General features: G+C 33.7%; 2 protein-coding genes across 5 annotated transcripts; both read left to right on the plus strand.

Moving 5' to 3' along the window:
* Positions 1 to 195: 195 nt before the first annotated feature.
* Positions 196 to 8,510, plus strand: LOC106883412 (protocadherin beta-15). Of its 2 annotated transcripts, none has more exons than XM_089362185.1 (4): positions 196 to 477; positions 3,878 to 6,285; positions 7,068 to 7,221; positions 8,314 to 8,510. In XM_089362185.1, the coding sequence occupies exons 2-4, from the start codon at positions 3,907 to 3,909 to the stop codon at positions 8,433 to 8,435; spliced, it is 2,655 nt and encodes an 884-aa protein (XP_089218311.1). In that variant the 5' UTR covers positions 196 to 477; positions 3,878 to 3,906; the 3' UTR covers positions 8,436 to 8,510. The 2 variants fall into 2 exon arrangements, with proteins under 2 accessions (XP_089218311.1, XP_089218313.1); XM_089362187.1 differs by having other exon boundaries at positions 290 to 477; positions 7,071 to 7,221.
* A 659-nt stretch (positions 8,511 to 9,169) lies between these two features.
* Positions 9,170 to 24,374, plus strand: LOC149132576 (protocadherin beta-15-like). 3 transcript variants are annotated; one of them, XR_016244192.1, is made up of 5 exons: positions 17,190 to 17,754; positions 19,593 to 21,969; positions 23,509 to 23,662; positions 23,827 to 24,167; positions 24,237 to 24,374. XR_016244192.1 is itself a non-coding variant. In XM_089362181.1 (4 exons), the coding sequence occupies exons 2-4, from the start codon at positions 19,621 to 19,623 to the stop codon at positions 23,943 to 23,945; spliced, it is 2,622 nt and encodes an 873-aa protein (XP_089218307.1). In that variant the 5' UTR covers positions 9,170 to 9,197; positions 19,593 to 19,620; the 3' UTR covers positions 23,946 to 24,374. The 3 variants fall into 3 exon arrangements, 2 of the variants coding, with proteins under 2 accessions (XP_089218307.1, XP_089218308.1); XM_089362181.1 differs by lacking the exon at positions 17,190 to 17,754 and adding an exon at positions 9,170 to 9,197 and having other exon boundaries at positions 23,827 to 24,374; XM_089362182.1 differs by having other exon boundaries at positions 16,757 to 17,754; positions 23,827 to 24,374.
* The last annotated feature ends 1,701 nt before the right edge of the window (positions 24,375 to 26,075 follow it).

Raw genomic sequence — 26,075 nt, forward strand, 5'->3', positions numbered from 1 at the left:
TATTGAGAGAATTGGGAATTACTGTAAAAGTAGGTCAAATATCCATTAACTGTGATAGAGTTTATTATCTTCTTAAATTCTTAGCAATATATTCTTATAATATGTCCTCTTTCTTAAAGTTAAAATATTTCAATTAAGCTCTTTCTGTATCTGACATGCTGGTATTATCTAGACTTATCAGGTAAAATTATTAGAGGAGTTGATATTGTTTCTCTTACTTCACACTGAGAGAAAATACATCGAGCCTGACTTAGGCTGGAAGTAACACTTACACAGTCACACACTCACTAAACATCCCCTATCCACAGAGAAGAGTGAGGGGAACTGCTGGTTCCCCACTGACTCACCACCAACACTATTCCATCAACATGAAGCCATTGTCACACCATAGCAGCAGTGACACAGACAACCATTAACAACAGAACATTGGGACCAAGTCACAGTTTATAACAACAAAGGATTTTATGCACACTCAATGTAAGTAGTCTCAGTTTTGTTAGTTTTGTTTTGTATTTCTTTTATTATAAATGAGAAATAGATATATTTTAAACATAGAACGTTTTTCTTTTTAGGAATTGTGAAAAGAAAACATTATATGAAGATTTTTCATTTTATAAATTACGTAATTCATTCTTAGATTCTGTTTGTGTCAATATTATAGAAGCCTGTATGATAAAATATTGTATTTCAGCATTTTAAAATATTAAAAAAACAGCCTTTTTCTCAAGAGAACTGTATTCTGTCAGGTTTCTGTTGTAGACTTAGCAGTATTTTTTATATAAAATGGCTGGTCTGTTATAAAAAGATAATCAATAGAGAAAGTTATAGCTGCTGGTTTTACTTCATACTTTCTCCTCAACATTTGAAATATCTTATATGTTCATATAATAATATTATGAGATTATTGTCATGTTTATTACAATACAATGATGAGTTTTAAAAGAATGTTTTGAAATTGTTTATCATTGGTAATCGTAAGATGGCATAGAAAATATGTTGTTTTTTTTTTTATATGTATTTCCATTAAGCAAATATATTAGTGAAGTAAATATATTTTTTCTGTTTGCTAAAAATATTTTTAATAATTGCAAATAATAATTGAATCTATCAAATTAATTTTAACAACCAAATAAATGTATTTTAGAAATTATAAATTTCCAGCTGTTTTAATTGAATGTAATTATATACCATTTAATGTACCATACAAAGAAGGTTGGCTTATCACTTCCATTATGAAGTGTCACATTGCTTGTGTTAAATTTTATAAGGAGATTATTTAAAAGGGTTAACTTGTCAATTACATCTGTGTGTTTCTATCCCAGAGAAAGAGATGGTACAATAGATATTACAAGAACATAGCTTAAAATTTCGTATTTCAAATAAAAATGTCCAACTGGAAAAGCATTCAGTTGATATTCTACACATAACCATACCGTCTTGTTTCCAGGCAAATTACCTTTTGGACTTGAATTTTTCAAGTTATATTCCTTGCTTAGGACAAGGAATTTCTGAGGAAGATTTGGCTATTATTTTTAATTTAGTCAATTGCATTCAAAACCAAAGACCTCATGGACACATGAAGAGTACAGTTTATTATTGTTGTAAGCTATTACAGGTTCCATCATTCTCAGACACCCAGACACATCCACAAAACTCTAGAAAACCATGACTATACCATGCTTAGCACATTATCCTCCTGCTTTATCCCAGATACACACAAATCACATCTTCACCAAAGATGGTAGTGAAACCAATAACCTCATTAATCCCAAACACTGTTGAGATGCATCAGCAAAGCTGTGTAGAAAACCTATCACAGTCATACTCTAAGTTTATGTGATTGGCCTCAGCAGAACTTGCAGGAATATAATGGACACGGGAACAACAGTCATATTTCCAGGCTGTTATACATTGCACTTCATACAATAAACCACTATACATCAATGATGGAATTTCTACATTGTTATTAGACCTACTAGAAATAGCAGCTAGATATCCTTCCTGTTACACTTCACTATCTTAAAAATGGTATGACACATCTGGCAAGAGGATGGTCACAACTGGAATGTCTTTAATCATAGGCCTATTGAATCATAGTTGATTTTAGGAATAAGCAATATCAACCAAAACAAATATATATCAAAATGCATGGTCCTCAATTGTGTGAATGTTTGACATCTTTAGATCAACAAGCTACATGTTGAATCAGAGGCTCCACAACAAATAATCTTTACTGGAAATAACATATTTATTTTCACTATATTAAAATATCTAGAAGTATGATTTGTGTTTCTAACTAAATGAATGACTCTTACTGTTTGTAGTGTTATAGAAAATCAATTTAAGATCTTATAGACTCTTTTCTTTGCCAAGAAGGTTTCATTACTGAAAGATATATTACTGGTATATAAAGTTGTATGTTCATCAAACTATGTTATTACTCATTATTATATGAATAGAAGTATCATAGTTCATTGCCTCCTATGTGATTTCCTTTAATTGCATCCTCCAGTTAATTGCATTAGAATTATAATTAGTGAGACAATGCAATCAAATGAAATTGACTTTCATATTGTAAGACTACATCATCTTGTCAAACTCTACAGTAGAATTGCAGATAATAAACAATCAGATTCAAGGATCATGTCCCGTGGAGAGTGTTTAATGTTTTGTTTGTTTGTTTTTTTTCTCTCTCTCTCATTCCTCTGTAAGTGAACTAAGTTTTTGCCTCAATATATCAATATATCAACCAATTTAGTTCATTCAATTGCTATAATTAATTAGATATATATAATTAAACCCATGCTAGCATGGAAAGCGGACGTTAAACGATGATGATGATGATGAATTAAATGGATTACCTTATTGCAATGGACGGAATTTGTAGATTGACTCACAAAATACTTTATAGTGTTTAGCTGTGTACCTTTCTGCTCCCAACTTCAAATCCCTCTGAGACTGACCTCCACTCTTATGTTGTAGATAGAAGTACCAGTTGGAGATTAAAATGAAATATCATCATCTTAGATTGACAAGCAAAATCATAATCACAACTTAGCTTAGATATCTTTCATCAAATATAACCAACATATGAAATCTTTTCCAATAAGATATTGATTTCTTACATAAGTACAAGGTCTACCCCAGTACCCAACTGGTACTTCTTTCTACAACCTTAAATAGTTGAGTGTGTCCCTTGGTGGCTGACAGTATGTGCATCTCTGATCATGAGCAGAAGTAGTGGGTGGGGGGGGGGGGGCACCATAGCCATGTGTTGAGAAGAATTCTTTGGGGTGTGAATAATTCACCTCTGGAAACATAGGTGTTTCGTTCAATGCCCTTAAACAACCCTTATTCAGCGACCTTTTGAGTGGGATGGGTTACTCGACCTGAAGAAAATTCTAACTAGGCCCCCACCTGCAAGGTCATGCGCTGTTTATCTTGATATGAGATCATGTTGCACACACATGGTTGTGATGCATGTCCCTGGTGTACCCTTATCAGGCAGGCAGTCATGATGGATATATTGGGCTTTGTATATTTTACCCCAGTATCACTTTGATGGCATTCACTGCTCTCTCACTCAGTAATGATAATGACGATGATAATAATGATAATAATGATGATGATGATGATGATGATGATGATGATGATGATGATGATGATGATGGCGGTGGCGGTAATCTTTCTATCTTATGTTTGAGGGAAAATGTATTTTCAAGACAAAACATGCAGAAATCATTGCTGAAAGTAATGAGTGCTATGGAGGAATATATGTCTGGCACAAATCACTTTATAAAATTATAACAGAATTTTGTTTCTTTATATTGAGTTATTAAAACAAGCTAATAATTCTAAATCCATTTTCATATTTCAGAATCTGCTGTTGAAGTTTGGTTTTTGTCAATGCTTTCAGTGACAAAAGAAAATATGTTGAGCATTTCAGTTTTGCTAACGTTCTTCTTCCCCTGCTGTCTCAGTTTTAACTTAATCTACAAGGTAAAGGAAGAGACAAATACACATACATTTGTTGGAGACATTACAGCTGATCCACAGTTTCAAGACGTAGTGCCATCTGGAGACATTGGTCAGATTACATTTAATCAACTGAAACTTAAAGGAACACAGATATTTAATGTTTCTGAAAGTGGGAAAATTTACACAATACAAACACTGGATGCTGAAGCCCTCTGTACTTTTGAAAAGGAGTGTTTCCAGGAAGTTAAAGTTGCTGTTCATAAAAGAAATACTTTCATAAAAATCTTAAAAATTAAAGTAGTTATAGAAGACATCAATGACCACCAACCTGAGTTTCCAGACAAGGAAATAACTTTACAGTTTGGAGAAGGAGACAGAGAAGGAATGAAAAAGTCCATTCCAAATGCCATTGACAAAGATGTTGGAGTTTTAAATAGTGTAATTAATTATCATTTAAAGGACAACGAGGAAATGTTTTCATTGTTAGTTTCTAAAAGAGCTGATGGAATATCTCGACTAGAGATTGTTCTAGAAAGTAAATTAAACAGAGAAGGGAAAGATCACTATAGTCTGGAAGTTATTGCTAAGGATGGAGGAAGTCCATCGAAAGAAAGTGTTTTAAAGGTAAACATAGAAGTTCAAGATGAAAATGATAATTTACCTGTATTTCAACAAAAACTATACAATATTTCTGTAAAGAAAACACAAGACAAAAACAAAGCTGTTGTTATTGTATCAGCTGAAGATCTGGATATTGGTAAAAATGGAGAGATTTCTTATTATTTTAGTCCAAAGACACTTGAGAAAAACAAACAATATTTTAAATTAGATAAAATCACAGGAGAAATATTGTTCTCAAAAAATACAAACTTCAATGAAGAAACATCTAAATTATACATTGAAGCTAGAGATGGGGGCAGCCCTCCTCTCAGTTCCATAGCCACTGTTATGGTAAATGTCATCAACCAACACAACAATCCCCCAAATATTGATGTGAACTTTATTTCTACACAGAATCACAACACAGCCACCATTCTGGAAGATATCAAAGTTGGTAGTTTCATTGCTTATGTGATGGTCACTGACAACGATGTTGGACACAATGGAGAGGTGAACTGTCATATCAAAGACGACACATTCAAACTACAGTCAATGGGATCAAAGGAATATAAAATAGTTCTAAAGAAAGCAGTAGACAGAGAGACACAGGAACATTATCACTTTACTGTGTCGTGTGAAGATAAAGGATTACCTGCTCTGAAAACTGATAAAGATCTGTCAATCCAAGTGTTAGATGTGAATGATGTAGAACCACACTTTACGAAAGACACATTCAAGTTCCTTACCTATGAGAATGACAAAGCTAATTTCCCTATTGGCTTTATCAATGCTACAGACCCAGATATTGGTAAGGGAGGTGAATTGTCTTATTCTCTGAGAAATAAACAGCAATATCGTCTGCCATTCCAGATTATCAACTCTGGCTTTATTTCAACAAACCAGTCTTTAGACAGAGAACACAGAGATTTCTATGAGTTTGAGGTTTTTGTGAAAGACAATGGAACACCATCTCTGAACAACACAGTGAATGTTGAAGTGGAAGTATTGGATAGAAATGATAATGCTCCATATTTTACATTTCCTAGTGTTGACCACTTCACTCTTAATGTCCACTATCATCCGCAAAGTAAGAACGACATCACAGTTCTGAAAGCGTCTGATATAGACAGTCACATGAATGCTTTTCTCAGGTATGAAATCGTTTCAGGTAACGAGAGACAGTTATTTAAACTGGACTCGTTCACTGGTGTGTTATCTTACTCTCGCACAGTTTACCAAAATGATGCCGGATCATATGAGCTTGAGTTTGTTGTGAAAGACAGTGGTACTCCAGTTCTGTCAGCAACAACTAGTGTGTCTTTGACACTGACTGTTAGTAACAAGACGTCACCAATGTTCACAGCTGTGCACCTACCAAGTGATAACACCATAGATGCCACATTGTTGATTATCATTGTAGTAGCAGCTGTGATAGTATCTATAGCTATTGTGGTTTCTATAACACTGTGTATTGTGAGATGTAACAATGTGAGAAATAGCTCCTCTGAAAGAACAGCAGAAGAGAAACAGGCATACCAATGTCGCAATGAGATGAGACAGTTGATCTATCAAGGTAACAACAGTGTACCTGTGATGTCAGGTAATCGAGGAGAGACATCAGACAGATATGGTCATTCGAGGAGCCATTACTATCCTGAAGACTGGAAGACATCGACAATGAACAGAAGTCTTCAAAAGTCTACAAAGGTAAGTATGAAATATTCTGTAATTAATTTCTTAATATTTAGACATTACCTGAAGTAAATAGTAACTCTGAATTGAAAGCAGATTTCTATGCATAACTCTATATCATTCAACACCAGATTAATTATAGATACTGCAGAACAATTTTCATTTCAATCTATTTTCTTTAAGCTTCTGTTCAATAGCAAAAAGTGATGTGATCTGAATATTCTTCTAGAAATAATATCTTAATCTTTTATTCTTTCAGTTAATTTAGAAACTCCCTTACATTACAGTGAATTACATCATCTGTGTATGATGAAATAAGCTCTAGGTTCTGAGGAGTGTCGTTACAGCCAGTGTTGGGAGTTAGTGAGGGAGGTTCTGCATATCCTGTTTCTCATTGCAAACCAATGTCTTCCACTTTCAAACTGTTACTCATGAATGATTATAGTTTATTCACATTTTCTTTTGTTGTCTTTTCTGTTTATTTACTGTTTAGTCTTAATGGATAATGTGTTGATCCTAAAACAGAGTCCAGTGTTTTATGCTTCAAGTATGTTGACTATGTATCAAACTAGACAATCTCTAAATCATACCTGCTTAACTATGTGTGTTATTTATAAAGTTAAGTTTTGTTGATGAAAGTGCCATATTATGTGCTTGTTTATCCCAGATGTAATCAACATTTGATTCTGACTGTTCATATTATGTAACGTTTCTAGATTCCCATTGGAAATGACATTAACTATTCATGGCAGTTGACAATGTATTTATGCTTATATAAGGTTCTGTTTTATCACCAGCAGAAGTACAGTCAACCCATTGAGGTGACATCTTATGGAGACACCAGACCATCTTCTAACTATCCCACTGACACATTGACCAGTCGCAAGAGTAGTGGACAGTGCTGGAGTGAGCGATCAAGTAGACAGTATGAAGAAATACCAGCAATGTCAGGTAAGACTATTATTGTTCTTATTACTATCATCATCACCATTGTATGCAAACGCAGAATAATTAGATATTAAACAAAATATTTATGGTATTTAATCATGGGTCTGTATGTTCCAAGTTTAAATGTGATCAACTTTACCTTTCATTTTCCTGTGCTTGATGAAATAAGCACCTGTCAAATTCTGGGGTTGCTTCAATATCTCTATAATGCATCCTCAATGGGAGGAGAATTATAACCAAAGACTAAAGCCCTCCTTCATTCTCATTGCTAATTCATTCTTCCTTGTGTTATTGTTTATATTTGGTATTATATGTACTAACAGGACCCGTGAATATTTCGCAGAATTGCACTTATGCGTTAAGTGATAAGTGATATAAAAACTTAGTTCAAATACAAATAAAAATACACTTTTCACTATCCAATCACCACCTCCACCATCTCTCTCTCCCCCTCTCTTTCTCCATCATCTCTCTCTCCCCCTCTCTTTCTCCATCATCTCTCTCTCCCCCTCTCTTTCTCCATCATCTCTCTCTCCCCCTCTCTTTCTCCATCATCTCTCTCTCCCCCTCTCTTTCTCCATCATCTCTCTCTCCCCCTCTCTTTCTCCATCATCTCGCTTTCTCCCCCCCCCCCTCTTCTCTCTCTCTGCCTTTCTTTAATCTCACCATCAGAACATCACCCCTCTGCTTTTATTATATTTTTAACTCTCCTCCTCTATATCATCACTACCTTCAGCTAACTTTTTTAACCACATAATAAATATTACATTCCCCCTACCTCACATCATGGATGCTTCTCTCTCCCTCTTTCTATCTCTTTGCACTATCCTCTCTTTCTCTTTCCTTTTTCTTTCTCCTCTCTTTCCCTTCAACTAATCATGTGAAAATGTTATAATTACATTCCCTTCACATCATAGATGCTACTCTTTCCCTCTTTTTCTCTCTCCCTCTTTTCTTTCTCCCTCTTTTTCTCCAATCATGTGAAACCGTTACTGATGGGCTAAGTAATGGAATGACAAGTAGAATTATTATAAGATAGCTTTCAAATATTATCATGAATTTTAATTATTTTTTAACTCAAACTTTGTGTTTCAGGAATCTATGGTGGTGCCCCACCTGATGTATCAAGCACCATTGAGAGAGACCATTACCAAGACAGATATGTGAAACCTCCAGAGAGACAGTTACCTTCAACACCAGATGTTGTTGTCAGTTAAGTCAGGTTACAATTATAGTTTCACTAAAATCAAGCAAATTCCATTACATTTTAAATACCAAAATACAAAAATAAATTTACAAATACAATTCACACAAAGAATCTTGCAAACCAGATACAAAAATGAAATCTGAAATTCTTTCCTTGAATCTCTTTTTCTGTTAAAACCTTTAATTTTCACAAGTCCTAAGAAACATTACAAATATATTTGACATAGTTTATTTAATTTGCCATTTTCCTTTGATAATATCTTCTTAAACTCACATCTTGAAATATTGTATGAAGGATTTATAGTTACATGCATTGATATCAGCCATATTTTGTTAATATAACCTCTCTGTTCTCAGTATTTCGATGTCAGTCTCTCTCTACATCAGACATGTTGGTGTTATATAGACTTATTATGGCTGACTGTTAGTGGAGCTGATAGTGTGTTGTCCCTCTCTCTCTTTCTCTCACTCACTCCCTCCCTTCCTCATCTGTGTGAGGGGAAACATCTAGTTTGCATGAAGCTGGAGTAAGCATCACTCATCCTTCCCTCTCATCCTCTCACTCAACCCATGCACACACTCACACTAAACATCACACATCCGCAAAGGAAGACTGAGAGGAACTGCTGGTTCCCCACTGACTCACCACCAACACTATTCCATCAACATGAAGCCATTGTCACACCATAGCAGCAGTGACACAGACAACCATTAACAACAGAACACTGGGACCAAGTCACAATTTATACAACAAAGGATTTTACACAATGAATGTAAGTAGTTTTCATTTTCATACTTTGATCCTCACTTATTTAATCAAATAAGGAAGAAAGTATAACAAAGGAAGAATATGTATATGGACGATCTATTTTTAACAATTGTGGGAACATTGATATATAATTATTAGCTTGAAAATTCATTATTTAATTGTCTTTAATATTCTCTTTGTTAGGAAACTTTATTTTCTTCTTTGGTTTCCATTCTGAATAGAATATCTTCCATTTGTATCTTTTAAAATGAATTTTCAATAGAAGCTTTCTACTTCAGATGAAACATTTTCATCCAAGTTGAACATCAATAGACTAGACTTCTCAAACCTACAACAAAACTAAACAAGATGGAGGCAGCATGTCAGGATGTTGTTGACAGTCTAAAGCTACAATCTTATCATCTTAGATTTGAGGTAATTTGTTAGAGTCACACGCAATACTATCACAAGTGGAAACTTACTTTGATTTAATATTTGCAATTTATCTAGAAAATAAAACAACACTGACATGAATTGGCACTGGAAATATCCCTCATTTAATGAAAAAATGTAATAATAATAATAATAATAATAATAATAATAATAATAATAATGATGATGATAATAAAAATGGTTTCTGGTTTAGGCACAAAGCTAGCAGTTGAGGGGGAGGTGTTGGAAGGTTGTCAAACCAACTCCAGTACTTAACTGGTACTTTATTTTATCAAGCCTTGAGGGATGAAAGATAAAGTTGGAGTTGAACTCAGAATGATGTAAAATCTGATGAAACTAGTGCAAGGCATTTTTTCAGACACCAGTCATTCTGTCAGCTTCACACCTTTCAAATAATTATAATAATAATGGTTTCAAATTTTACCACGAGGGGCAGTAATTTGGTGGGAGGGGATGAGTCAATTACATTGACCCCAGTGTTCAACTGATACTTATTTCATTGACCTCGAAAGGATGAAGGGTAAAGTTGACCTCGGTGGAATTTGAACTCAGAACGCAGCAATGGGCAGTAATAATAATAATAATAATTAATAATAATAATAATAAATCAATTTTGCAATTTTATTTTATTTTACCTTTCTCAATACTTCCTTCTAATATTGAAATTTCAAAATTACTAAACATTTTTATTTTTATGTCTGTCAAATATTGTTGCCTCTGTTCTATCTTTCATTGATATGTGGCAAAAGTAGATAGCTTGGTTGGTTGTGAGGGAATATAAACACATGTGATGGAGAATATGTCTTTAAAAAACTATTTGTAGAAAACAGACTGTATAATCTGCAGAGTAATTTGTAATAATGTTTAATTTGGAACTAATTTTCATGGAATTTGTAGATTTTTACCAGAAGAGATGACAAAATGTCTTCCTTATATCATTCTATATTGCTTTAATCTGAACTTCACGAAACAAATATCTATATATATTATTTAATGGCATCTGTGTAGTAGACCTTAACACATACACATGCTCCCTTTTTCTCTCACTCTCTCTTTATTTCTCTCTCCTTCCCTCTTTCTCCCCCTTTTCTCTCTCTCTCTCTCACACACACACACATACATACACAAGTCACACTATAATATATGATTATCAAACATTAAGTGTAAATGATATTACCAGATTAAGAAAAGGACTATCAAAATATATTTCAGAGCAGAAAGGTAATTTTGTTTCTGGGGATTCACTGTGACTGCTTGATGGGTTGCATCTTCCCTGGGAATATGCTGACAAATGTTGTATGGTGAATGCAGCAACACATTGCAAAGGTGTATGTGCCCACACCTGAACTGGCCTGAACTAGACAACAGAGAGTACATCATCAAGCTGACAATAATTAGTTTGATTTTTCAAATCATGTATCCATAATCTTACAACAGCACAATCTCTGTTACTCAAATTCTTGAGGTATAGAAGAAAAATCTAGAAATTACTGTATGTACTCACAAGAGACAGAAAGTATATTGTTGTCACCAGAAACAATGAATACGTCTTTCATAGAAATATTTAGATTTTTTGAATGAGGAAATATTTTAGGAACCAGAGTTGAAAATAGGATTTATTTACAAATTAGCCAATGTTTATGATAACTTCAATTTAACTGACAAAACAACTGGTCCGAGTAACAGAGATTGTTATAAGATTATGGATACATGATTTGAAAAATCAAACTAATTATTGTCAGCTTGATGATGTACTCTCTGTTGTATGTAATGTGAGGTGTGGTGAAATAAGGCAATAGGCACACATACTATTAGTTCTCAGGGTGACTTCTTGCCTAAACTCCATCTTCAACTGCAACTTAAAATGCAAGGATTGTTATATCTGTTTAAATGAGGATTAGCTATTGGCAGTGTATCAATCATGTATAATAGAGTAAAAGGAGAGACAAGCAAACAACTGGTATTGGGTCAGTTTATGACATTTATGTAGATATACATTTATACAATACATATGGGGAAACAAATGTTTTCAGGGGTTTAAATTACAAGAGATCAATAATTATCATATCACAACCATTATTAACATTTCTGAATTGAACTTTTATCAATCCCTTGTGATTTAAACTCCTTAAAAAAACATTTGTTTCTCCTTACATTTTGTATAAATATACAGATATATATATATATATATATATATATATATATATATATATATATATATATATATATATATATATATATATAAATGTCTCATAACCTGACCTGAAACCAGTTGTTTGCCTATCTATCCTTTTATTTTATTAGACACAGGTATGTATGTGTGTGTGCGTCCTAGGGAGCAAGGAACTACCCCTTAGTCTCTGCTATTCTAAAGTCTACTACTTGACCCAGAGTGGTAGCTCCTGTTAGGGTTCCATCTATGTGTTAACTAGCAATGTGTACCAAGGGGAGTGGAGGACTCCCAGTTCTTGTTCCTTCTACAAGAAAAAAAAAATTAGAGTACTCAGAGCGAGCCCCTCCGGCTTGCCTATGGAAAGCATGGAATGATGGTTCCTGGTCGTCTTGACCTCTGCTGTGTCATTGGTTTTATAACTGAGAACGATTGAATGGATTTACTGACTTCAGGAACGGGTCTTATTTGGTCACGAGTTGATTTCCACCATGTATGTATATATGCATGCTAGCATGTATGTGTGTAGCCCCTTGTCGGGACGTTGTATGAGAGCTGTAAACAAGTGTGGGTTGACAACATGAAGGACGTCTGACCTCTGCAAACATGGCAAAAGTGGACATAGCAATGATGATGATGATTGCGAGTTTTTCAGCAGTTAATAATTCTAGTCTTTTATGTCACAGTTCAATTTTTGCTTACATAATCATTCCATTGTCGGAAAAGGAGGATATTCTTATAAATATGATATAATATATTGTACATAGTCAAATATAAACAAAAAGCAAAATAAAGGAGGCCATTACAAAAATTAAATTCCTGATTCTTGGTGTAATGAAGTCGTTTACGAATGAACAGTATAGAAGGGAAGTAACTCTGCTTGGGCACCATCTCCTCGGGTTCATTTATTTGGTACCTTGTCGTATTTTTACCCTTTGGTCTCTATCGTCCCTACTGGCCAATGATGATGACAACTTTTGCGTAGTGCTCCCTTCCTTTAAATTGTAAAGCTGTTTCATGTTTTGTTGTTATTTCAATATTAATTAGGTCTATTTTTGCTTTGCTTTCTTATCTTTGACTTTGCCTCGCTTGGTTATTGATTCAAGTTTGTAGGGATCATCATCATTTAACGCCCCTTTGCTATGCTGGCATGGGTTGGACTGTTTGACAGGAGCTGGCAATCCTATTTCATAAGATTTCTGTCTTGTTAGCTCGTTGCATTACTTGTTTCAATTATAGAACTGTCTTCTTGTTATCTTATGAATCCAAAACATTATTACTTGAAAGAGCTAATTGATGAGATGTTTTTTCACATTTTATTTTCTTATTTTTACAGTGATATGTTAAAGATGTTGAGAATTCTGTGGCTGGTGTCTTTAATAATTCAGTGCTATCACTGTCTAAACCTCACTTACCGGGTGAAAGAAGAAAACAGCCCCATTACATATATAGGTTCTATTGCAACTAATAAACAATTTTTGAACTCTTTCTCATCAGAAGAACTGAAAGTAATTACATTTAATCAACTCCAACAAAAGGAGGCAGAATTATTTAATGTTACAACAACAGGGAAACTCTACACTCTTCAAACAATTGATGCTGAATCCCTGTGCAGATATAACAAGGAGTGTTCGAAGGTTATTAAAGTAGCTGTTCACAAACAGAAAACATTTGTAAGAATTTTAAAAGTCAAAATAATCATAGACGACATCAATGACCACCAACCTGAGTTTCCCGACAAGGAAATAACTTTGCACTTTGGAGAAGGAGATGGTAAAGGGATGAAAAAGTCCATTCCAAATGCCATTGACAAAGACGTTGGTTTTAAAAACAGATTAATTCATTACAAATTAAGGCAAACTAATCACTCGTTTTCTCTGGAAGTATTCAAACATGCTGATGGTGTATCATACCTTCAGATTGTTCTAGAAGAAAAGTTAGACAGAGAAGTAAAAGAATCATACAATGTAGAAGTTATTGCAGAAGATAGAGGGACTCCAGCCAAGCAGAATGTGTTAAATGTTAAGATTATAGTTGATGATGAAAATGATAATCGACCTGTTTTTGCAAAGAGAATATATAATGTATCAGTAGCAAAAACACACAAAACCAACATACCAGTTGTCATAGTGTCAGCACAGGATTCTGACAGTGGGGACAATAGGAAAATATCCTATCATTTTAGTCCAATGACATCAGAAATGGATAGTACACATTTCCAGTTGAAACCAGACACTGGGGAGATATTTTTAACAGAAACCTCAAGTCTACAAGAAAAAGTTATTTATGAGTTATTTATAGAGGCTAGAGATGGTGGTAACCCTCCTCTGAGTTCCATAGCAACTGTTATGGTAAATGTCATCAACCAGCAGAACAATGCTCCAAATATTGATGTGAACTTTATTTCTACACGGAATCACAACACAGCTACCATTCTGGAAGATATCAAAGTTGGTAGTTTCATTGCTTATGTGATGGTCACTGACAACGATGTTGGACACAATGGAGAGGTGAACTGTCATATCAAAGACGACACATTCAAACTACAGTCAATGGGATCAAAGGAATATAAAATAGTTCTAAAGAAAGCAGTAGACAGAGAGACACAGGAACATTATCACTTTACTGTGTCGTGTGAAGATAAAGGATTACCTGCTCTGAAAACTGATAAAGATCTGTCAATCCAAGTGTTAGATGTGAATGATGTAGAACCACACTTTACGAAAGACACATTCAAATTCCTTACCTATGAGAATGACAAAGCTAATTTCCCTATTGGCTTTATCAATGCTACAGACCCAGATATTGGTAAGGGAGGTGAATTGTCTTATTCTCTGAGAAATAAACAGCAATATCGTCTGCCATTCCAGATTATCAACTCTGGCTTTATTTCAACAAACCAGTCTTTAGACAGAGAACACAGAGATTTCTATGAGTTTGAGGTTTTTGTGAAAGACAATGGAACACCATCTCTGAATAACACAGTGATTGTTGAAGTGGAAGTATTGGATAGAAATGATAATGCTCCATATTTTACATTTCCTAGTGTTGACCACTTCACTCTTAATGTCCACTATCATCCGCAAAGTAAGAACGACATCACAGTTCTGAAAGCGTCTGATATAGACAGTCACATGAATGCTTTTCTCAGGTATGAAATCGTTTCAGGTAACGAGAGACAGTTATTTAAACTGGACTCGTTCACTGGTGTGTTATCTTACTCTCGCACAGTTTACCAAAATGATGCCGGATCATATGAGCTTGAGTTTGTTGTGAAAGACAGTGGTACTCCAGTTCTGTCAGTAACAACTAGTGTTTCTTTGACACTGACTGTTAGTAACAAGACGTCACCAATGTTCACAGCTGTGCACCTACCAAGTGATAACACAATAGATGCCACATTGTTGATTATCATTGTAGTAGCAGCTGTGATAGTATCTATAGCTATTGTGGTTTCTATAACACTGTGTATTGTGAGATGTAACAATGTGAGAAATAGCTCGTCTGAAAGAACAGCAGAAGAGAAACAGGCATACCAATGTCGCAACGAGATGAGACAGTTGATCTATCAAGGTAACAACAGTGTACCTGTGATGTCAGGTAATCGAGGAGAGACGTCAGACAGATATGGTCATTCGAGGAGCCATTACTATCCAGATGACTGGAAGACATCGACAATGAACAGAAGTCTTCAAAAGTCAACCAGGGTAAGTATTATTTTAGGTAAATATGTTGTAAATTTATTATTGTTTGAGTGATTTGGTTTGTGGAAGTATTGCTGTTTGTTAAGTAAATCTGATATACTAAGACATGCATTATAAGTGAATAGCAGACAGTGATGGATAGTCTCACTTTGCAAAACATCAAAAACAATGCTATACATCTTTACATTTGTTTCACATGCTATTTTCAAATATGTATGTTTTTTATCCCTTTAGGGCTATTAAAGTATACACCAAATCGTTCCAGGTGTCAGTGTAATGACATATACACTGCTCATTATGTAGTGGCCTTGCTACTCTTTGAGATCTCTGCAGAATTGAACCTGATGAAATAGCTGACATGGTTTTAATAATCTTTTTGGAACATCCAGAGAGATGCATTTTCAACATTATTACAATATATTCTCCAAATGTTTACACTGTAAACGTTTGAAGAGTTCTCATAAATATGAAGTTTGTAATTACATCAAGGTTTTACATAAAATATCCTTAACTCATATTCTAGGTTAATCATGTATCAGTTGTTAATGCAACTAGTATATTCTATGATTAACCATTTGAGGTAATATTTTCAAAGTTAAACATATAACCATGTATTTCTCCAGAAGGAAACTATGATGATTTATTCAATATCAGATAAATACAGTATAATGAATGATCATTAGAAGGATTATTATGATTGTGTTATACTGCAGCTTTCTATAGATTCAACAACATTATAACGACTTATTCATTAGCATTGTCAATCACGAATGATATCTTTAAGTGTTTCTGGTTGCTGTTATATTTTACAGCAGAAATACAGTCAACCCATTGAGGTGACATCTTATGGAGACAACAAACCATCTTCTAACTATCCCACTGACACACTGACCAGTCGTAAGAGTAGTGGACAGTGCTGGAGTGAGCGGTCAAGTAGACAGTATGAAGAAATACCAGCAATGTCAGGTAAGATAACAATCCCTTCTCATTTAATATTACAGTAATTCATTACTAATTATTGTACTAATTATTGTTGTAGACTGAGATGTAATTAGTTCTGTCTGTATGTCCCTAGAGTATTTCTGATGATGGTGATTGTTTCAAACATTGCTACATTAAAACAATCTTTTGCAGGGATCTATGGTAGCCAACAGGATACACCAGTGAACCCTGAAAGACAACAGTACCAAGACAGATATGTGAAACCTCCAGAGAGACAGTTACCTTCAACACCAGATGTCATTACTAACTGACCACTGGTCACTTACTAAATATTGACCCCTCAGAACAAGATTTCAAATAACCACCAACCCCCTTCACTCACTCAAACTTATATAAATATAAGAACTTCTCTCATTATCTCACAATTCCAATATTATATACCAACCTATGATAGAATATATAGACACTAACAGTGAAGTCAGTAACATTCCAAAGCACACACACACACACACACACACACACACACACACATATACACACTTAATGTTTAATATAAGCTCCTCTTTTCTTTAATGTTGTCAGTTAGGAGATTTTTATATTTCCCAAATATCTCTGGCATTAAATTAGAATAGATTTAAAATATATATCTCTATTTTTTACAACAGTGTTTTTAAAATCTAACACTTAGGAAATTATATATAAAAATGATACCAAAATAAACATGCCTGAAAATTAGAATATTCCTTCTGTATTTGTTCATACATCCTCCATTATAGGTTGGGTGTATATTTAAGTCAGACACATCTTAACTAGAATTATTCTATATTAACATCATTTGCTAGTAATATATTTACCAATATCAGTGATATTTTGTTAATATAAAATCTACATGAAACACTGAATATATCTATCTCTGCCAGTCTCTCTCTACATCAGACATGTTGGTGTTATATGGACTTATTATGGCTGACTGTTTGTGGAGCTGATATTGTTTGGTCTCTTTCTTTCTTTCTCTCTTCTCTTTTTGAGGGAAACACAACATCTTGTGTGTGTGAGGCTGGAGTAAGCATCACCCATCCTCCTCTTTCTCTCTCTCTCTTACATGCATATGCACACACACACTCATTAGACATCACACATCCACAAAGGAAGACTGAGAGGAACTGCTGGTTCCCCACTGACTCACCACCAACACTATTCCATCAACATGAAGCCATTGTCACACCATAGCAGCAGTGACACAGACAACCATTAACAACAGAACATTGGGACCAAGTCACAGTTTATACAACAAAGGATTTTACACAATGAAGGTAAGTCTATGAATGTTTGTTTTATATTATTAAGATATTTGACTGATGATTGTTGTAGAAACTTTCTTCAGCCATGTTTTAGTATAGAATATAAGAAATAGAAATTATGTCAATAGACATTTAAATATGGTCTTTGCCAGTTACACGGTTTCTGTTGATTTTTTTTATATGTTCAGGATTGATATTTTGCTCATAGGAATTGTGAAATAATATTTAATTATGGTTATTTTTCAAGTGAAATATATTTAAATCCAGTTAGTTTGCTGTCTCTTATTTGCAGACATCTTCATATATTATCAGTATTGATAATGTATAATATATAACCACAAGATGTTCTTTATTGTGTGTATTTTTAAGAAATTTGAGTGTTTCTTGTTAAGGATCTTTTGAGAGAGTCAAGTATCTTTATTATGTTTATATGTAAGAATGTGTTGTATTAATATAAAATATTAAAGTGAAACTGGGGGAATAGTTGACAAGATGGTGGTTTAGTGTCAATATATAAATAATGAATATTGTGTTGTGGTATTGTTTAACTCTTTCTAAATTTATTATTCCGTCAGATTTTATTGGTTTTAGCATAATGTTGCTTTTCAGTTAAAACTTCTGTCATATTTGGTCTTGTTTAATGTATATCTTTTAATTAAATGCCATTTATATAGATTTGCAGTATTGTATAAAGAGCTTTTCTGTCATTCGATATTTCTTTGAAAAATAAAAGTAATTTCATTTCCTTTTTTGTAAAATATATTATTTCATTTAAAATGTAATAACTGTATTTTTGTAACTTAATTGCCATTTCTATATGGAAGAGAATATATAATGTTGCTAGTTTTTTTTTTGTTTCAATATTTTTAATTAGAATTTCCAAAACTGATCCATTGCGACCATTAGAATCATAGTAGATAAATGAAGAATATTGACCAGTTTTAATTGTAAATTTTTTGTCTCTTCCTTAATTGCCAATTCTCTAAATTAATATGACCACTTCATTGACAAACCTCTCTATCATATTTCCCTAGTGATTTTTAACTTTTCCCCAAATTATTAACAATAATTAATAAGGTAAATGTTTAATGTTATTGTGTGAAATATATATTCACCATTACATGCAGACGTTCATATTTTTTACTAGAAAGACCTTGTTCAAATAACTTATAGAGAGAAGTACACCTTTAATAGCAATTCTCAAGTTTTTCTATTTATTTATGTTGTCTCTAAAATCTGTTTTATATAATTTTAATGCTAGACTTTCAGGGAACGTAACTCTATGTCATCTTTTGAACCATTGGGATGCTTCAGTCTTGTTGCTTGATCTGATGGTATAGCAACTACTTTACCCTCTGCCCAAAGATAGTAATGAATATTATGAAACTTTGTTAAAGATTTTACAAATATAATATCCTCCCCAACACCATCATCATCAGTAATGTATCAAATAATATTGTGGTTAATAAAGGCAAAGCAGGAAGAAATAGAAAGTTAATACAATAATAGATGTCTTATTTGATGTGTGTTAGGGATAAGATGATCAAGAGTTTTCTCACACATGAACATGGTGTTCATCCTTGCATGTCAGTCTCTCTTCTGTGTGTGTTCTGGCTTGGGTTTTTATCTGATGGACACTTCACTTTGTTTTGCTGATTGTTAAATTATACCTCTGATCCAAGTAAAATGAATTTTTCTCTTATTGTTGGGATTATATTTTTATTGTCTAGAACTCAACGCCCAAATTACAGTTACAACAATGTTGTGAATGATATTCATAGAATAAATATTAAAAATCTATTATCTCCTTCTGTAATGTAACTGGCAATGGTGTATCATTATATTTTCAGATCAATTGACTGGTATTTAACTCAACTAATGAAGATGGTCTTAATAGCGATATGGATATTACAGTGTCTGCTTCACTGTTCTGTCTCTAAAGACATTGTTTACCATGTGAAAGAAGAAAACAGTCCTATTATCAACATAGGAGACATTACTGCTGATTCAAAGTTAAAGGACCCTGCATTATTATCATTCAGTCAGTTACAACAGAAGGGAACACAGCTATTTAATGTGACCAACACTGGAAATATATACACCACACAAACACTGGATGCTGAGTCCCTGTGTACTTTTGAGAAAGAATGTTTTCACACAATTAAAGTAGCAGTTCATAAAGCAGGGAAATTTATAAAGATATTAAAAATTAAGGTAATTATAGAAGACATCAATGACCACCAACCAGAGTTTCCTGTGGAAGAAATTCAATTAACATTTGAGGAAGGAGATGGAAAAGGTATGAAAAAGTCCATCCCCAATGCCATTGACAAAGACGTTGGATTACAGAACAGATTAGTGAATTACGAATTAAAGGGAAATAACCAACAGTTTTCTTTGTCCACTTTCAAAAGAGCAGACGGAGTATCATTTCTTGAAATTATATTAGAAGGAAAGTTAGACAGAGAGACGAAAGATAGCTATAATATAGAAGTGATTGCTAAAGATGGAGGATCTCCACCCAAACAGGGTGCCTTAATTGTACACATAACTGTGAAAGATGAAAATGATAACAGACCAATTTTCTCTGAGAAAACATACAATGTCTCTATACAAAATAACCATCAAAGAAATAGACCAATTGTTGTAATGATGGCAGAAGACTCTGATATTGGAGAAAATGGTAAGGTTTCATATTATATCAGCCCAACAACATCAACAGATTCAAAAGATAATTTTATTATAAATGGGAAAACTGGAGAAATATTCTTAAGCAAAGAATCACAATTTGAGAAAATGAAATCATTTAAATTATATATAGAAGCCAGAGATGGTGGCAACCCTCCACTGAGTTCTATATCCACTGTTATCGTAAATGTCATCAACCAGCAGAACAATCCTCCAAATATTGATGTGAACTTTATTTCTACACAGAATCACAACACAGCCACCATTCTGGAAGATATCAAAGTTGGTAGTTTCATTGCTTATGTGATGGTCACTGACAACGATGTTGGACACAATGGACAGGTGAACTGTCATATCAAAGACGACACATTCAAACTACAATCAATGGGATCAAAGGAATATAAAATAGTTCTAAAGAAAGCAGTAGACAGAGAGACACAGGAACATTATCACTTTACTGTGTCGTGTGAAGATAAAGGATTACCTGCTCTGAAAACTGATAAAGATTTGTCAATCCAAGTGTTAGATGTGAATGATGTAGAACCACACTTTACGAAAGACACATTCAAGTTCCTTACCTATGAGAATGACAAAGCTAATTTCCCTATTGGCTTTATCAATGCTACAGACCCAGATATTGGTAAGGGAGGTGAATTGTCTTATTCTCTGAGAAATAAACAGCAATATCGTCTGCCATTCCAGATTATCAACTCTGGCTTTATTTCAACAAACCAGTCTTTAGACAGAGAACACAGAGATTTCTATGAGTTTGAGGTTTTTGTGAAAGACAATGGAACACCATCTCTGAATAACACAGTGAATGTTGAAGTGGAAGTATTGGATAGAAATGATAATGCTCCATATTTTACATTTCCTAGTGTTGACCATTTCACTCTTAATGTCCACTATCATCCGCAAAGTAAGAACGACATCACAGTTCTGAAAGCATCTGATATAGACAGTCACATGAATGCTTTTCTCAGGTATGAAATCGTTTCAGGTAACGAGAGACAGTTATTTAAACTGGACTCGTTCACTGGTGTGTTATCTTACTCTCGCACAGTTTACCAAAATGATGCCGGATCATATGAGCTTGAGTTTGTTGTGAAAGACAGTGGTACTCCAGTTCTGTCAGCAACAACTAGTGTGTCTTTGACACTGACTGTTAGTAACAAGACGTCACCAATGTTCACAGCTGTGCACCTACCAAGTGATAACACAATAGATGCCACATTGTTGATTATCATTGTAGTAGCAGCTGTGATAGTATCTATAGCTATTGTGGTTTCTATAACACTGTGTATTGTGAGATGTAACAATGTGAGAAATAGCTCATCTGAAAGAACAGCAGAAGAGAAACAGGCATACCAATGTCGCAATGAGATGAGACAGTTGATCTATCAAGGTAACAACAGTGTACCTGTGATGTCAGGTAATCGAGGAGAGACATCAGACAGATATGGTCATTCAAGGAGCCATTACTATCCAGATGACTGGAAGATGTCTACAATGAACAGAACACTTCAGAAATCTACACGGGTAAGTATTATTTGAAATATATATGTTGTAAGTTTTGCTTCACATTTCTAATAATTTTGCTGCTATAAATATTACTTGGTGACATATATCTTATAAAATTTCCTTCCAGAATTGTGTATCATATGTTTAGTATGTGATTTACTTGAAGAAGACACTTTGTATAACTCAACACCATAGGCAGTAAATTGGTCAGAATGTGACCATAGAGATATAGATGGGCAGTAGATTGGTGCAGTGGGTAATATGTATCTCTTAAATGACTTGTATCAATTAGTTACACCTGTTTATGTTGAAGCATGACTTTCTTTATTCGTTAGTGGATGACATAAGCATCCTAGAATTGCCAGAATCAGTAGATGAAATACCCTGTTGTATCTATTCTCACTTCTTACCTTTTTATCGTTTGAATCCACCTATATTTTTGATGACTGCTCCAGTGTGGGACCAGAACCATTTACATTCCTTCACTAAATTATCCTTTTTCGCTTTGAGCAATATATGGGCAGTCATAAACGCTTGTGGATTTATATATGGTATTGCTGAGATGTTGATTAGTCTATCTTTCAACAATACACCAAATGTAACCCATGGAATTTAAACCTGTCTGTCTGGAGGCCACATGTTTGTTATAACATAATTATAAAGAGTGTATGACATCCATTCTTGGGTTACATGGGCTTTGTGAGAAGGTGTTGAGACTAGCTGATACTTCACCGCATACTTCATTCATCCAGAACTTAACAACTATCTCCAGCACCTCAAACAGCATTAGTTCTGAGGTGGTATGACATTATCTTCATTACTAACCACTCTTAAAACTCACAGTTGCTGGAAACTTAATGTGCATTTCTCTTGCAACATCAGAAATTAACAACATAATCATCTGCCATTTCTCCTGTTAGTCTTCTGACTTGGTAAAAGTTTTTTGCATCAGAGAGGAACCAAAGTACACTGTATTTGCGAGGGTTTTTAACCTTGTTAAGTAAACTCTTGGCACAGGTCAAATGATTTTCTTGGTTCTTTAGAGACATGAATTAGCATCTGCTCAGTACATCCGACAGGGGTCAAATGTGCTTGTGCACCACAGTTCTGATAGTCCATTCCAATGCTTGAATTTCTTTCACCATGGCCTTTACTGGTTTTCTGGGATCATAATCAATAACGTTCTGAATCCATTGGATGAACTGCAGTGTCTTTCTAAAGTCTAAACATTTAGAATAATTTAGTTCTCTCTAATCCACTTCAAAAATTCTTGCTAGAGGCTTCCAATTCTACCCAAACTTTGAGTACAAAACATCTTGCAGCATTTCCAAAGTTGATAATTTCTAAATCACTGTATTCCTCACTTATGTCAACAATAACTGCCTGTTTTTTTAATTTCTTTAGCATTTTATCTGACATAGTGTATCTGAAAAACATATATATCTTGTAATTGGTTCAAGTAATATACTGATAATTAAACATACTCAAAATACTTAGATACCCAAATTTATTCTGTAACAACATTACAGTATATCTGGTTGCTGTTGTATTTTACAGCAGAAATACAGTCAACCCATTGAGGTGACATCTTATGGAGACAACAAACCATCTTCTAACTATCCCACTGACACACTGACAAGTCGTAAGAGCAGTGGACAGTGCTGGAGTGAGCGGTCAAGTAGACAGTATGAAGAAATACCAGCAATGTCAGGTAGGATAACAATTCTCATTTAATATTACAGTAATTCATTACTAATTATTGTACTAATTATTGTTGTTGAATGACATGTAATTAGTTCTGTCTGTATGTCCCTAGAGTATTTCTGATGATGGTGATTGTTTCAAACATTGCTACATTAAAACAATCTTTTGCAGGGATCTATGGTAGCCAACAGGATACACCAGTGAACCCTGAAAGACAACAGTACCAAGACAGATATGTGAAACCTCCAGAGAGACAGTTACCTTCAACACCAGATGTCATTACTAACTGACCACTGGTCACTTACTAAATATTGACCCCTCAGAACAAGATTTCAAATAACCACCAACCCCCTTCACTCACTCAAACTTATATAAATATAAGAACTTCTCTCATTATCTCACAATTCCAATATTATATACCAACCTATGATAGGATATATAGACACTAACAGTGAAGTCAGTAACATTCCAAGCCACACACACACACACACACACACACATACACACTTAATGTTACACACACACACACACATACACACTTAATGTTTAATATAAGCTCCTCTTTTCTTTAATGTTGTCAGTTAGGAGATTTTTATATTTCCCAAATATCTCTGGCATTAAATTAGAATAGATTTAAAATATATATCTCTATTTTTTACAACAGCGTTTTTAAAATCTAACACTTAGGAAATTATATATAAAAATGATACCAAAATAAACATGCCTGAAAATTAGAATATTCCTTCTGTATTTGTTCATACATCCTCCATTATAGGTTGGGTGTATATTTAAGTCAGACACATCTTAACTAGAATTATTCTATATTAACATCATTTGCTAGTAATATATTTACCAATATCAGTGATATTTTGTTAATATAAAATCTGTATGAAACACTGAATATATCTATCTCTGCTAGTCTCTCTCTACATCAGACATGTTGGTGTTATATGGACTTATTATGGCTGACTGTTAGTGGAGCTGATATTGTTTGGTCTCTTTCTTTCTTTCTCTCTTCTCTTTGAGGGGAACACAACATCTTGTGTGTGTGAGGCTGGAGTAAGCATCACCCATCCTCCTCTTTCTCTCTCTCTCTTACATGCATATGCACACACACACTCATTAGACATCACACATCCACAAAGGAAGACTGAGAGGAACTGCTGGTTCCCCACTGACTCACCACCAACACTATTCCATCAACATGAAGCCATTGTCACACCATAGCAGCAGTGACACAGACAACCATTAACAACAGAACATTGGGACCAAGTCACAGTTTATACAACAAAGGATTTTACACAATGAAGGTAAGTCTATGAATGTTTGTTTTATATTATTAAGATATTTGACTGATGATTGTTGTAGAAACTTTCTTCAGCCATGTTTTAGTATAGAATATAAGAAATAGAAATTATGTCAATAGACATTTAGATATGGTCTTTGCCAGTTACACGGTTTCTGTTGATTTTTTTTATATGTTCAGGATTGATATTTTGCTCTTAGGAATTGTGAAATAATATTTAATTATGGTTATTTTTCAAGTGAAATATATTTAAATCCAGTTAGTTTGTTGTCTCTTATTTGCAGACATCTTCATATATTATCAGTATTGATAATGTATAATATATAACCACAAGATGTTCTTTATTGTGTGTATTTTAAAGAAATTTGAGTGTTTCTTGTTAAGGATCTTTTGAGAGAGTCAAGTATCTTTATTGTGTTTATATGTAAGAATGTGTTGTATTAATATAAAATATTAAAGTGAAACTGGAAGAATAGTTGACAAGATGGTGGTTTAGTGTCAATATATAAATAATGAATATTGTGTTGTGGTATTGTTTAACTCTTTTTAAATTTATTATTCTGTCAGATTTTATTGGTTTTAGCATAATGTTGCTTTTCAGTTAAAACTTCTGTCATATTTGGTCTTATTTAATGTATATCTTTTAATTAAATGCCATTTATATAGATTTGCAGTATTGTATAAAGAGCTTTTCTGTCATTAGATATTTCTTTGAAAAATAAAAGTAATTTCATTTCCTTTTTTGTAAAATATATTATTTCATTTAAAATGTAATAACTGTATTTTTGTAACTTAATTGCCATTTCTATATGGAAGAGAATATATAATGTTGCTAGTTTTTTTTTTGTTTCAATATTTTTAATTAGAATTTCCAAAACTGATCCATTGCAACCATTAGAATCATAGTAGATAAATGAAGAATATTGACCAGTTTTAATTGTAAATTTTTTGTCTCTTCCTTAATTGCCAATTCTCTAAATTAATATGACCACTTCATTGACAAACCTCTCTATCCTATTTCCCTAGTGATTTTTAACTTTTCCCCAAATTATTAATAATAATTAAATAAGGTAAATGTTTAATGTTATTGTGTGAAATATATATTCACCATTAC

The sequence above is a fragment of the Octopus bimaculoides genome, chromosome 14, assembly GCF_046866305.1.
Source record: "Octopus bimaculoides isolate indiv1 chromosome 14, ASM4686630v1, whole genome shotgun sequence".
Lineage (NCBI taxonomy): Eukaryota > Metazoa > Mollusca > Cephalopoda > Octopoda > Octopodidae > Octopus > Octopus bimaculoides.